Source organism: Podarcis cretensis (genome assembly GCF_951804945.1).
Source record: "Podarcis cretensis genome assembly, chromosome: 3".
Taxonomy (NCBI): Eukaryota; Metazoa; Chordata; class Lepidosauria; order Squamata; family Lacertidae; genus Podarcis; species Podarcis cretensis.
The window spans coordinates 110,043,693-110,058,595 of record NC_137172.1 but is presented as its reverse complement, the minus strand read 5'-3'; the positions used below and the strand labels follow the sequence as shown (position 1 = coordinate 110,058,595).

Sequence of the window (14,903 nt, the reverse complement as noted above, 5' to 3'; positions counted from 1 at the left end):
TCTGCTCTTCTGGCCCTACGGGAGGTGGCACTTGGGATTTGAGAGATAGCCAGAAAGCTGTTGTGGAGACCTCTGGTCATGGGACTGGGATGTCTGGATCCCATGGTTCTTCAAGGCCACTGGCAGTGTGTAGATCTGATGGGTACTTCTGTGCCCCCCCTGCTCTCCTCCAAGGAGACCTCATTCAAGTTTTTGGCAGGACTGACTGACTCTATTTTTTCCTGTGTGTGTGTGTGTGTGTGTGGAGAAAGAGAGAGAGAGAGAGAGAGATGGTGAAAACAAAAAAATATAAAAAGGTGGAGGTGCTAAGGAATGCAGTTAAATGTATGGTATATGAAAATGACCTTGATCAAACTATATTTATGAAATGTGGTTAAAGTTCATGTAAAGTATTTTGACTTCTATCATTATGCAGCACTCAGAAGAGCTCCTTGCTCTCATCGGTGCTACCTTGTTCTTGATTTGTTTGTGTGTGTATGTATGAGAGCAGCAGATCAAACAAAATAGCATTGACAGGTAAAGACATCTCCTGAAACATGTGAGAGGCCTGTATTGTAAATTGCTGGTACCCTTCTCACCAGCTGTCACCTTTTGTGATGTTTTATTGATGAAAAGAAAAGTGTCCCTGGTTAAAGAATGCCTTCCTTCTCTCAACTAATTCCAGATTTAAGGGTTGAAAGTGTGTGTGTGTGTGTGTGTGTGTGAGAGAGAGAGAGAGAGAGAGAGATGTTTTATCTCTGTGTGTATTTTGCAGTTAACCAATATAAACAAAATATTTGTTTTTCAGTATGTGGCACTCAGATCAATACAAAAATGTGAACTGAGTGTTAAAGTATATTTTATTATAGCAACAGATGCTCAGCTGCATGACATAACAGGGTTTTTTGTTCCTCATCAAACCCATTACTGGCTGCTGAATAGATGATCCAGAAAAAAATTAGCATTTTTAAAGTGGATAAATGTCTGTTTTTCAGAGAATGTCATCAATGCCGCTCATTTAAATTGTTTACAATGTTACAAACATGTTATCTCTAGAGATGCTGTAGAAATAGAGTGCTTCACACTAAACAAACCACACAATATTGGCAACTTGCATTTTATTGTGAGAAATTTTTATGTACATTTTAGAATAATGATTTTTATTCTTCACATATCTAAGTATGTAATGCAAAAAATGTGATTGTGAATATGGAGTTTGGAAACCTTTGAACCAAATCATTTAACTGATGGAGTTTTTCATAGTCAGAGACTTCTAAATTCGTTATCTGTTTGATGTACATTCCCACCTCTTCAGACAGTGTCATGCAATCAAGCAGCAATCCATTGTTTGAAGCAATTCAGAATTAAAATATTCAGCTCACATGTATTAGCTAATAGCGAAGTGAAGAATTGGCATGAGGCGCATGTGTATATGAAGAATTGTAGCTTGAATTCTGCTTAAGGCAATGGCTTTTGTGAGGCTGACAGGAGTCTATTTCAGTCTTTTTAGGCTCCCAGCAGCTGAAATCCTGGTGCTTGCTACTAACCCCAATCTCCTTCCCTTGTGCTCTTATTACCTAGGCATATGCAGAACATCCCTTTGTTTCTGTGGATTTTCCTACTTTTTCTGCCCCATGATCTCAAAATAACTGTAAACTGAAATCCTTGCTTTTAGGAACTGCAGTTGTAAATCAGATGGGCCCCCAAATGCAGATGCTGCTCACTACTTTCAGTGGGTTGCTAATCTGGGTGTGCATCCAAACAAATACCCCACACTGAACCCTGATTTTCATTGGGATTAGGTATACAGGTGCACACCCCCATTTGTAATGCCTCCTATACCCAGCTAGCTTGCACAAGAGTTTGCATCTCCAGCCACCAATAATTCCCCCTCCCTCAGGAGAATGAAATTCATAGAATCAGAGTTGGAAGAGACCATGAGAGTCATCTAGTGCAATGGAGGAATATTTTCCCCAATGTGGGTCTTGAACCCATAATCCCGAGATTGAGTCTCATGCTCTGCTGACTTTGCTATCCCAAATAATAAAATTGATTTTCTCATTGGGATTGGACTGTGCTGTCAGTCTCTTTACTGAAACTTTCTCCTATAGGCATTTTCACAGCTACATCATGTTAATTAATGGTTTGTACATAGATTTAAATGCCTCAAGGCAAACCAGCAGGCTAGTTTCCACCTGTTATATTTATTTTTAGTATGTATTTTTTATTTAAAACGTTTATATACCTCATTTTACACTGTTAAGGTTTTTGTTGGCATCCGTCTGCCTCGAGAGACAATGGAGTATGCCTCTGCGGGTAAAATCAAACAGCTGTGTTAGCAACACCAAAGTGACCTCCCCAGGGTGCAAACCTCAGCAGTGTGTATGGAGATCCTGGACTGCCCAGATGACAAGACACTTCGCTGAGGTGGTCCAAAGGAAAGCGGACCAATACGGTTGGCACCAATTCGGCTGCAGGAGTTGCTGGAAGGAGGTGTACAAGGCGCCATCCAGCCATTCACTCTGGATTTGTGTGGGGTTTACTCCTTAGCCTATACTTCTCCCAAAGATATCCTGCAAGGCAATGGAGGTTTAGGACCAGAGTTTTCCTTTTGCTAGATGGGCTACCTTCTTAGGTTCAGGAGCCCCATCTGCTCCTCATTGTGGTGGGAAGGTAAATGGCTTTTCCATGGGCTCTGGTTTCCGCCATGGTGTCCCGTTGCGCCTGAAGTGGTTTAGTCATGCTGGCCACATGACCTGGAAAGCTGTCTGTGGACAAACGCTGGCTCCCTCGGCCTGAAAGCGAGATGAGCACCGCAACCCCATAGTCGCTTTTGACTGGACTTAACTGCCCAGGGGTCCTTTACCTCTTTACCTTTTACATCTGTGCATGTGGATATCACTTAATCATGATTCAGGTGCTTTCCTCAAAAAAGATGATTGTGGGAGGGCGGGAACAAGAGTTAGCTGAAACACATTCTTACTTTTCCGTGGTGATCCTCTCTGATGCAAGAGCAGGCATGCGTTTCTGTGTTCAAGTCACGCCTTTAAGCATTTAAAAGCCTCTTTTCACCTACAACTAACTGTTGCTAGTGCATGAAGGAAGAGTGCTTTTATTCCATGTTACTTCTTGTGTTATGCATTGGAGGTTATCAGTATGTTAGCAGGAAGCAGTTACTATTTTGGGTTCATTAAATCTTCAAGTAAAAATTTTAGTCCTTGATATATGTAAAATGCTTAGTGAACATGTAACAGAGATATATGTACATGTTCACCCGTACAAAATTCATATGTACAAAATCATAGGTACAAACCTTTGAGTGCAAGATAATATGCAAGGACACCCTGTGTGCTTCTCTGTTGTCACATTTTAAAATTGACAGTTTGGTCTCAGTGTGAGAGGTTTTGTGAGCTGATTTCAAGGACTAGAGTTTGAGATGAAATAAGCAAAAACTCCCATACACTTGAGGGAGATATACTGCATTGGCAGAATGATGGATTTAGATGACATTGGGGGGGGATTTAGTACTCTCCTCCTTTGGTCTCTAGTTTTCTTCTTTTGTAATGTTTAAACAAATGTTGATTGATTATACAGAGGTGAAAGTGATATCTTAACAAATACATCTGCTGTGATAGTAATGTGGATTTTGGTTTGTTTGTGTGCTCGTGGATATGATTTTATATGCGTTACTTAAAGTAGAAATCTTTAGTAGGCTTATCAGCAGCAAACATTATATTTGCTTGATTGTTTATTTATGTAATGATAATTTTTACCCTTTCTGACGCATACCCAATCGCTCTAGGCAACTTACAACAAATAGATTACAATTTCACAATAAATATCAAGAAAGAATGTAATGGAGTTAGAGGGAGCAGGACGGATAAATCAGTCTCTTCAGGTGTCATGGATAGAGTATTTCTTTTGGTGATTAATTGTGACGCTCTGAACTCCTGGGACTCCTGCTGAGAAATAGGTGATATGGAAAATTTACCTCGAGTTTAATTTAGAGGTGGGTAAGTAGCCTTGTGCGTAAGTAGCCTTGTGGGACGCAGGTGGCGCTGTGGGTTAAAGCCTCAGCGCCTAGGGCTTGCCGATCGAAAGGTCGGCGGTTCGAATCCCTGCGGCGGGGTGCGCTCCCGCTGCTCGGTCCCAGCGCCTGCCAACCTAGCAGTTCGAAAGCACCTCCGGGTGCAAGTAGATAAATAGGGACTGCTTACCAGCGGGAAGGTAAACGGCGTTTCCGTGTGCGGCTCTGGCTCGCCAGAGCAGCGATGTCATGCTGGCACGTGACCCGGAAGTGTCTCCGGACAGCGCTGGCCCCTGGCCTCTTAAGTGAGATGGGCGCACAACCCCAGAGTCTGTCAAGACTGGTCCGTACGGGCAGGGGTACCTTTACCTTTACCTTTAAGTAGCCTTGTGCTCACCCACAAAATCAACTGTTCCTCCTGAGCATTAAAGTCAAATGCTCAGAATTCTTCCAGGAGGTTCACTCAAGGTTTAACTTTACACTTGAAGGTTACAATGCCAGACTCAGCACAGGCACTGGGGGATTCTAGCAACAGTGGGAAAGATCTGGATATGTCTTTACTTATGCAAGAAATGGCACTCTGTGCATTCTTCCCCACACAGGTTCATGGGCCTTGCCTTGACAACTAAATCTGTGACTGTACTGTTATTTCATTTTTGTCTACATACAAATAGAAGCTGCATATTGTTTTGTATGTAATGTTTAATTTAAACTTTGCCTAAAGTCCTTGTGTTAACAGAAAAGGTGGACTGGCTTTATTTTTGTTTTTCTATTGTTAGAGAATATTAAAAAAACAAAACACGCAAAGCTTGCTCTGATGTAATTCTTGGTTCTCTTGTTCTTCCACAGCTAATTCAAGTCTTCTCGGAGGTGGCGGTGGTAAGTTTGGCCTCTTTTCTCCTAAGCGTTGCAAGAAACAAAAAGTATTTTTTTGAAATAAAACTCAATCAACAGAACATCCAGACTGAATAAACAGGCAAGAATCTGACCACATGCTATAAATTTAAACATCTTCAATTTTTACAATACAGATAATCACAATACATCCTGTCTAGCAGAGGCTAGGAGTTGTTTTTGAGTATGGTAATTATGTAAAATAACTCATAGGTTGGTATCACTATAATCTGACTAATCCCCAACATAAATGCAATATGCCTACTTTGTTGAAGGTTCATTTCATACTGGAAGAATTCAGTTTGGGGAAGAAGAAGTTGAAGGGGCAGTAGGTAGGAGTGTTGGGCTTGTGAATAATTTGCCATCAGTGGTTGTTTCTGTTTTAGATGTATTGTAAGTTATTTCAAGAAGAATCTCAACTGATACTTAAGGGTTTTTTTGTGCTTTACTTGCTCTGAACCGGTGAGAGGCAAAATAACTTGACACGTGATAATGCCATTTCTCTTAATGCTTAGAGAAATTCTAACATATACCTCTCCACTTCCTTTCCCTTATCTTGCTTTTGGTATTAAAAGCTTTGCAAAGTGTATATAACAGTTTTTTTGAGGTGGAGGGGAAATTATCCTCCTATGGGTGTGGAACGTGGGGGGTGGGATATGGAGGAAACAGAAAGTCTCTGATAGATATGTTATAAATACGAAAGCAGTAGTCACATTTTCTAAGCTTCTGTCTTGGCTATAGTTATAAGGGTCTGATGATCTTCTGCAAATGGAAAGGGGGAAACCATTTAAAAGCTGAAGGCCACTTGATGCTTTTAGTGTTGGAATCATTCTAAGCATTGTACTTGTATGATTGACAGCATTGAAAATTGACCATTTGGAGATCAATATGTGCTAGTTTGGTCTTCAAATGCATTTGTTGCATCATTGAGATGGAAATAATATTTTAGGTACAAACCTAACCTTATTTGTGGATGTGGTGACTATTACTTTTATTAAGGGACCGCGGAGAGCGTGTCAAATGCAGTGCTTTCGGCCCCTGCAGCCCTGAAGCTGCCTCTGGAAGCAGCTTTTGATATGCTCTGAGTTTTGACAGTTCAGGATGTAGCAGAAAGATGTGATGTTGGGGAAGTCTCTGTCTTAAATGTGCCATATATCTCACAGCATTATCAAATGCTATGTTATGTCAGATATTTGCCAGCCTGTATCTGCCATGTGGTCCTTTTGGTTCTAATTGTGTTGCAATTTGAAAGTACGTGAGAACTAATGAGGGGCAAAGAAAGTGTAATAACAAATTTGACTCAAAAGACCAGAAAGCTCAGATTAATTCTGGTAGGCTACACAGTATTTATTTATATCTAATATTTTAAAACATTTATTCCTACCTCTGGGGCAATTGTGTGATGCTCCTCATTCTTACAATAAGTGAGATGAGTTGAATTTTATTCCTCAGAGAGCTTGGATTGGATTTGCATAGGTACTTGGTACTTTCATCTTGCTAAAGAGCACTTCAGTCATTACCCACAAATGCTGATCATTTTTACTTCAGATTGACAGTAAGGCTTTTTCTCACCTTTTCCTGGTTTAACAGCAGTTGTTTTTTCCAGTGGTATTGTAACCATTTCCTGCCAGTTAAAAGCAGAGGCAGAATACCTTTCTCCTAGCTAAGCTTACCCCCCTCCCCAAACCTTTTCATATCCAAAGAATTAAACAATATGGACACAACAATTTACCAAAGCTAATCAGTTTGAAGTCCTATTGATTTCAATACCAGAGATTTAAGAACATGCTTAATCCTCTGATTGAGATCAGTGGGACATGACTAGGTCATGACCCATATGTCTACATTTTAACCTTGACTCCTATCATTATTTGGATACTTAATAAGCTTGTTAAGACAATGAGACCAGGGCATGAGCGTAACAGTACTCTCTCTAATAGTGATTCCCATATTTCCTTTGACAGTCGAGGTAAAATATAGCCATAATAGGTGGGAGCCACTGATAATCTTATCCTCAATGAATTTGTCTAATCTTTTTTATAGCCATCTGTGGCGTTTGCCCGTTCGTTTGAAAATGTCTGTACAGGGGGAGAGAAAGGGTTAACAGGTAGACCAATTGAAAAGCCAGAGGTAGAGCCTACCTGTTTATAAAAGGGCTTAGCCCAAGGTTTGGGTGTAGTTGTTGGTTGGTTTTAGTGGGTGGGTTGGTTGGTTGGGAAAGGCAGTTGGGAAAGCAGTTGGCAGACAGCTGGAAATAGAGAGACAGTGCAGTTGGTTCTTGTGTGAGGGGAGGTAGAAGAGTTAGAGACAGGATAAAATAAGACGAAGAAGGTAAAGAGTAACAACGTTTTGAATGCAGTTAAAGTTTATTTGTGTCTATAATAAACTACACTCTTCTTTGTTAATTTAAGAACTTGACTGAGACTAAGTGATTTACCGGGGAGGACCTGGTTGGTGGCAGCGGATTAGTGGTGTATGGGTCAGTAGTCCGTGAGACGACCTGGGGCTCCGTACGAATGCCACACCATCCAAGTTGGTGGTCACCACTACCTCTTGTGAGAGGTGTCCCAGTCCAGTTCTATATTTTAGCAATCTCCAGAATAGAGTCATAATACCAGCTGGGTTCTGAAAGCCATTCTTTTGGTAATTTATAATCTGAATGCTTTATTAAGGAGAATTTTGGGAAATAATTTTTTAAAGAATTGATCAGTATTCTTTGTATTTCACTTTTCAGGTCTTAATTAATTTCATTATATCCATCAGTTAAGTGTCTTGATGTTTCTTTCTTATTTTCTTTTTGCTGGTAGGTACGAGTGTATTGCCTAGACACAGACTGTTGCTAAAAATGAATTGACTGCATAAAATATTTGACCTGGGGGCATTTTTTCTCCTCCTGTGACTTGACAGGGCTGCTAAAGTTGTCAGTGTGGCACAGAAAAAAAAATCAAAAAAAGAAATCAGACATCTGCCAGGGGTCCTTTGATAAGCTTTATTACCTGCCCGAGGACAAAGCAGATAACTGAAATTTCCCCTAAGGGTAAACCTTATGAACCGTGTAGCAAATTACACTTACATTTTTTGTCAGAAATCCCAGGAATACATATCCGACAGAGTGGAATTGTAGACTGTTCTTTCCCTAGGTTTTGAGGAGGTCCCTTAGGCCTTTTCATATAGACTCATAAGAACACAGTACAATGAAAATATCTGGAAATCTACTGTAATTGAGACAGTCTGTCCATTAGCTCATTTGTGAGATTGCACTGAACTCACAATCAGGCATTTCACTTGAGCAGTTGTTTGTGCAACCGAGCCTGTGCCTTGCAGATAGACTACTTAAATTGGTTCTAAGAGAAGCATCTTCCTTGCAGTTTACATAGACAGTTCTACCCAAAATTCTGGGGAAGTGAGAACCTCTTTTGTGTGACAATATTCTGGTTTAATAAACCTATTTAATAATAAACTGAAATTAGATTCATTCATTTATTTTATAGATCACCCTCATAGAATAAGTTGTTTAGGGCAGTCATACAACAGTCTTCCCTAAATCTTTGTAAGACAGATATGTTCCTTCTGGGGATGAATCAAATCTTGCAAATCTGGCATTGCAGTGAGAGGTGCTGTTACTTGACCCATTTTCAGTTTGCCTTGCCATCGTAAAGAGTCATTGTAGGAGAAAACGAGAGTTATTTCACAAATGAATATCATTTCTTTGTTGGTAACTTAGTGTTCACTGGTGTTCACCATTACATAATTAATGCACATATGTCTATGTAACATGTGATCCACCCAAAGCCAGTAACTAAAATCATTGGCAAAAATGAGAGAAAGAAATAAGTGTTTAGCTTTAGCTGACTAGCAACCTTCATATTTCCATTATAATTTCCATTATATGGGACAGAAGGCATGGATATATTGAAATATTATAAGATTGATGGTATTTCTAAAACTGCCAATGTTATGAGGAACTAATATGTTTAGAATGTAGCAGTTCCTGCAAACCCCTTTCTGAGAATAATAGCATCACGAGGTACCCGTATGAAACAGGTGGTATCTGATATCAAATTGTACATTTGGGCTGCCATCCATCTGGACTTTCCTGACTGATGTCAGGGGGTTTCCTAAAAAAAAAAGAAAAAGAAAAAAAGCTCAATAATTCAGGGGGGGGGGGTCGGTCCTGGTTTTTACTTTTTGAAATATGGCAACCCTATTCTAGACACTCCAGGCGGACTTGACTTTATTTAGATTTATACCAGGCATCCTCAAACTTGGCCCTCCAGATGTTTTGGGACTACAACTCCCATCATCCCCGACCACTGGTCTTGTTAGCTAGGGAGTTGTGATGATGGGAGTTGTAGTCCTGAAACATCTGGAGGTCCGAGTTTGGGGGTGCCTGATTTATACCTTTTCTGATCCCTCCAGCATATGGTTGAAACTGGTCTCACTTATGCAGATCACCTTCCTGCTTCTTAAAATATCCAACCTGACTCTTTCAGATAAAGCCAATCCCAAATCAGACCATTTAATTTGGCCCAAACCATAACAATCTCCTTTGCATTAAACTGAAACTATGAACATCAGTTCAGAAGTTGTATATCACCTTAGCAATGTCAAAGTAAACAATTATTTTTTACTTTAGGAATTTTAATATATTTTATCAGTTATGAAAACATCTTTAAAAATAACATAAAACCCCTAGAAAATCCAAACAGAAAATCTCTATTCCTCTCTCCTGCTTCAACCCCCAAGCTCCCATCGAAGTCAGTCAGACCTACATACTGTTCCCCAACAGATACTTTTTTATCCATGTACCTTTGAACATTATTGGAAATGGATGGATTTTGGGGGACAGTCACCCCATAAATACTCCACCAGTTGTAAAACTGGCACTTTTGAAAATGCCACAACTTTTGTAAGATGTCTCACTATCCAACCTTTTTTTACCTTACAATGTAGGTATTTTGACATGGGCTCTTGGAGTATGAGAGTTTTGTCTTCTTGCTGATTACATGGTAGGGCTCTTGGACACGTTGCTTCCTATAATGAAATCACTAACAAAGAGAGCTATGAAATTTCCCTTTGATGTGTTGTAGGCAGGAAACAATGTATTTCTTTCAGATAACTCATGAATTTGTCTTCTGTTGGCATCTCTGGATATTTTGCAGCTGTACCTAATGGAGTCTCCTGCATGCTTGCTTTCCTCCCATCAGTTTCTGGAAGTGAAATCTCTTTGCTGATTGTTCTGGTACACATTTCAAGGTGTGCTTTTCATTCTTCAGTCACCTAGGTCATGAGTGTTGCTGTGACTTTAAACAAATTACTCCCCATCTGTATGAGGAAAGATGGGAACACTGTATGCTATTGCAATGTAAAAGATTGGAAACAGTAATGTTAAAAAAAGAAAACTATCAGATTGCATTTTTGTGTGACATGTTTGTTGATAGCCATATTTCAGGGGTGCATCATTTGTCAAGAAGAATTTGGTAGATTTGCTTTGGGGCATTAAGTAATAAAATTATACTTAATATATTTCTGTATTAGTAACTGGTTAATGGGGAAAAAACTTTTAAATTGTGGTGGGGTACTAGAAGATGCGGGACGCAGGTGGCGCTGTGGGTTAAAGCCTCAGCGCCTAGGGCTTGCCGATCGAAAGGTCGGCGGTTCGAATCCCTGCGGCGGGGTGCGCTCCCGCTGCTCGGTCCCAGCGCCTGCCAACCTAGCAGTTCGAAAGCACCTCCGGGTGCAAGTAGATAAATAGGGACCGCTTACCAGCGGGAAGGTAAACGGCGTTTCTGTGTGCGGCTCTGGCTCGCCAGAGCAGCGATGTCACGCTGGCCACGTGACCCGGAAGTGTCTCCGGACAGCGCTGGCCCCTGGCCTCTTAAGTGAGATGGGCGCACAACCCCAGAGTCTGTCAAGACTGGCCCGTATGGGCAGGGGTACCTTTACCTTTTACCTTTTTACTAGAAGATGCAAGTAACTGCTTTTCAGATTAATACTGCATTTTGTCCTGATTGTGCTTTTTCTGTAGCAAGCTGTGTAGTTCAGCTACCATTGCTTTGCTGGTAGTGAAGGAGAGCTGAACTGAAGTGAAACAAAAATAAGATTTCATTGTAATACAGTGGTACCCCAGGGTACATACGCTTCAGGTTACAGACTCCGCTAACCCAGAAATAGTGCTTCAGGTTAAGAACTTTGCTTCAGGATGAGAACAGAAATTGTGCTCCGGCGGCACGGCGGTAGCAGGAGGCCCCATTAGCTAAAGTGGTGCTTCAGGTTAAGAACAGTTTCAAGTTAAGTACGGACCTCCGGAATTAAGTACTTAACCCGAGGTACCACTGTATATTAATGATATGATGATGATCATGTACATCGTGTCATAGCTTATCATACATCTAAAGACTGAGAAAATGCACCCTAATAAAATGTAAGTATTCTGGATTTTTTTTATATACCGGTAAATAAAATCCTTTCTCACAATAGCTGACACACAAATTTGGATACACAAATTGGAAGAGGTTTGCTGATAAAACTTTTATTGTGACAGTCCTGATACATTATTATTAGAAAACTGCAAACATAGTATAATTGTTCAAATTACATATCAGCAAATTACATATAGGCAATGAGCAATTAATTAGAGTTCAAATTTCTTATTAATGTCAGCTACTTTTGCCCTTGAGAGCTGATCTTTAAGAACTGAATTCATAATTTCAATACAAAAAGTACCATTGAATAAAAGGTATTTAATTTAGCTGTTCAGAGGTAACATGTTTATTTTGTTTACATATTATATATTTTCTGTTGTCTGTATACCTCACCACACATGTTTATTGCATGTAAATTGATAGCTGATAATATAGTCAATCACTTTTGAGTACACCTCTCTAGTTATATAATATAGAAATGATCTCTGAAACAGTGACATTGCAAATGCTCATATGAAGAGTGTGACATATACTTTTTTAGTCTTGCTAACTGTTATGCAGACACTGAAAAAGGTTAGCAAGGATATCAAGTCAGCATACATCAAAATCACATCTATTTATTCATGTGTAGACTCATATTCTTGTTTAAACAGATAACAAAGTTCTTAAGTTTTTTTTTGCTGCACCTGCATTTCATCCATATCATAATTTCATTGGGATACCTGTCACCACTTTAAGTGGCTGCAATTCAGAGAAATTACTGTTCCCTAACTATGTACTTGTTCTGTTGGTTTCAATAGACCTTAGGGTGTGTGTCTTTATTTTTGTTAAAATTCATATTTACTTTTATACTTTCCTGATTTATAGTAAATATAGGAATGAAAGAGATGCTAAATAAAGTAAAATGAAATAAAAAGGTTATTGCCAGGCAAAAAAATGTTGCAACTTCTAGTCTTTCCTCACAGCTTGAATCTAAAAGGGAGAATTTCCCAGTATTTTCCTTTTTATTGACTATTGCGTCCATTGGCCGCTAACTTCAGGTCAAGTTAAATAGCTCCCATTCCTTTACAGATCCCTGCTATTCACTTCCTTCCATTATGAAAGTAATCCATTAACTTTTGTCCTATCCATAATATAATTTGTCATTTTATTCTTTTTTTGGGGAGGAGAATGAGGATGGGACGCAATTGCCCTAGATCTTCCACATTTATCTGTTCGGTGTTGTTCTGCAGTGTTTAAAGCATGGTTAGAAATACTTCACAGTAGTCTAAATAAACATCATGAGGTCTTATTTTTAAGATGATTGAAATCACCGAAGGAGATTAGCTTTACAGCAGTTAAAAATTCAGCTGTTCAGTTGAGCAGACTGCTCATGAAAAAGGATGCTGCTATTTTGGTATTAACTGTAATAGGATTAGTAAGCGCTATCTAACAATTGGTAATAATAAAAATGCAGAAATGCATAGATTTCTTCCCTGATTCGAAAGACAAAGTGGAAAATGCAGATAAATACAGCAGGAGAAACAGCAACATGCTGGCAAGTAAAGATTATGGCTATGAAAAGACCCCACAGCAGTTTACTGCCTATCAGGAGAACAACACTTTCTTGATCCAGTATGTATAATAACATGCAAGGGGTGATTCCCATGGACACAGTAGCACCCTTCAGGCCTTTCCAGGTGCCAACAAAGCTCCACCTTTTCACACTTCCTTTTGGAGGCTCAGAATAATTCTACTGGATCCAACTTTTATTCAGAATCCTCATAAAAAAGGTGTGTGTGTGTGTGTGTGTGTGTGTGTGTGTGTGTTTGCTTGGAAGAAATTAAGAGATGTGACCAGAGGGTTTGGTGCCCATGGCACTTGCTTAAGATTCCAAATGTGTCCTAAAAGGTGGACAAATTGTTCTATGTTTGTCAGGCTAATGAACAACTTAAATATATGCTCTTGCCTGATCTTTTCATTTGGCTCTTTTCCTTGGCTAATCTGCCGTTTGTCTTATGCCCCAGTCTGCTGTACTTGTGGAGAGTTCTTATGCGGTTTAGAACCGTAACTTGTGGTAGGGAACCTCAATGACTATAGGCGGCCTGCCATATGCCTTCCACAAGTTGTATGTGTGTCTTTGTGAGATAGTGAGTGAGTGAATGGGGTGTATGTATATGGCCATCTCCACCAGTGGCATGTGACCAGTTGAAAGGCTGGGCAGGGGTGAATGTGGCCATTAGGCTGAAAAGGTTAGCTACTCCTGCTTTAATAAAAATGGAAAGCACAGGTGCAGATGCCCTCTTACAGCCAATTCTCACTTTTTGCAACTAAACTAACACGAACAGGATGAGCTAATAATTATCGATGGATAACCATTCTCCCCTCTTGGTCTTTGTCCTGCAATAAAACATGTACACCTTTAAAAGATGTGCATAGGATGTGGAATGGAAATAGTGAATGAGGAGTAACCCTGTGGTTCAACAGTCACTGTCCATTTCACTTGACACCTGGAAGGCAAGAGAAGGAGCATCTGCCACACATTAGATCTCTTCTTCCTACTTCCTACTGCATACCTACATCTCTCCTCACCTTTTAAAAATTATTTGCAAGTATCCTTTTTCTCTTACTCTTCATCAATTGCTTCCGTGACTCGGGTAGGGTTAGATGTAGACAGGAAGGGCTGTCTGTTAACCTGGAAAGCCAATCAGGTAAGACAAAATTTTCTGTGTTTCTGGACCCTACCCTTATCTAACCAAAGGGTCTGTTGGATGTACATGTAATTAATGTTGAAAATTAAATCTTAGCAACTGGCACCATTGACTCAGGCTCACAACTTAATACAGTGAACTCATACAAATTCTCTTACTCATAACTGAGATATGATTAAATGGGCACAGGATGTAGGGCACAACATTATGATGGAAGATTGGGTTAAATTATGGAAAACTGACTTAAAATTTACAGATTGTTCCCTATTGAAGGAGAATTACATGAAGATGATGTACAGATGGTACACAACACCAGTGCAGTTAGGGAAAATGTACAAAACTAGTTCAAATATATGTTGGAAGTGTAAGGAAAAGGAGGGGACATTTTATCATATGTGGTGGGATTGTAAGGTAATTAAAAAATATACAACGAATTGAAGAAAATGTTCCATTTAACATTTGTTTAAAAACCTGAGGCATTTTTGTTGGGGATTGTAGGGAAAGACCTGTCAAAAATGTTGAAAAACATCTTCATGTATGCGACAACGGCTGCAAGAGTTCTGGTAGCACAAGGATGGAAGACTGAAGAAACCCCAACTAAAGAATCATGGCAACAAAAATTGATGGACTATGCAGAACTGGCAAAACTGACATATAAGCTACAGGACAGGGATAACTGTGACTTCAAGGATGAATGGGAATCCTTTACAAAGTATCTGAAGACGCAACAAAGTGAACTGTACTCCTTGGCAGGTTTTGAATAAACATTCACAAACCTTTTATTGATAATAATCAGCTAAATAGTTTGAGGATCTATACAACTTTGTAACATGCAGAAAACAGCATTCTTAGAGAAACCAAAGACTGGAACTGAGGGAAGTCGGGGGT

The 14,903-nt window shown here is 39.7% G+C and overlaps 1 protein-coding gene and 1 long non-coding RNA gene across 5 annotated transcripts in view; one reads left to right on the top strand and one right to left on the bottom strand.

Annotated features, from left to right (window-relative positions):
* MACROD2 (mono-ADP ribosylhydrolase 2) overlaps positions 1 to 14,903 on the top strand; it is a 992,621-nt gene that overhangs the window by 138,175 nt on the left and 839,543 nt on the right. For all 4 annotated transcript variants that reach the window (XM_079969959.1, XM_079969958.1, XM_079969957.1 and 1 more), the window contains exon 4: positions 4,856 to 4,885. In XM_079969959.1, coding sequence (XP_079826085.1) covers positions 4,856 to 4,885 — 30 coding nt within the window. The remainder of the gene's footprint in view (positions 1 to 4,855; positions 4,886 to 14,903) is intronic.
* On the bottom strand, positions 4,691 to 7,947 carry LOC307212691. The gene is made up of 2 exons (XR_013837103.1): positions 7,042 to 7,947; positions 4,691 to 4,906 (listed from the first exon to the last, which is right to left on the bottom strand). It is a non-coding gene; the product is annotated as an uncharacterized lncRNA (long non-coding RNA).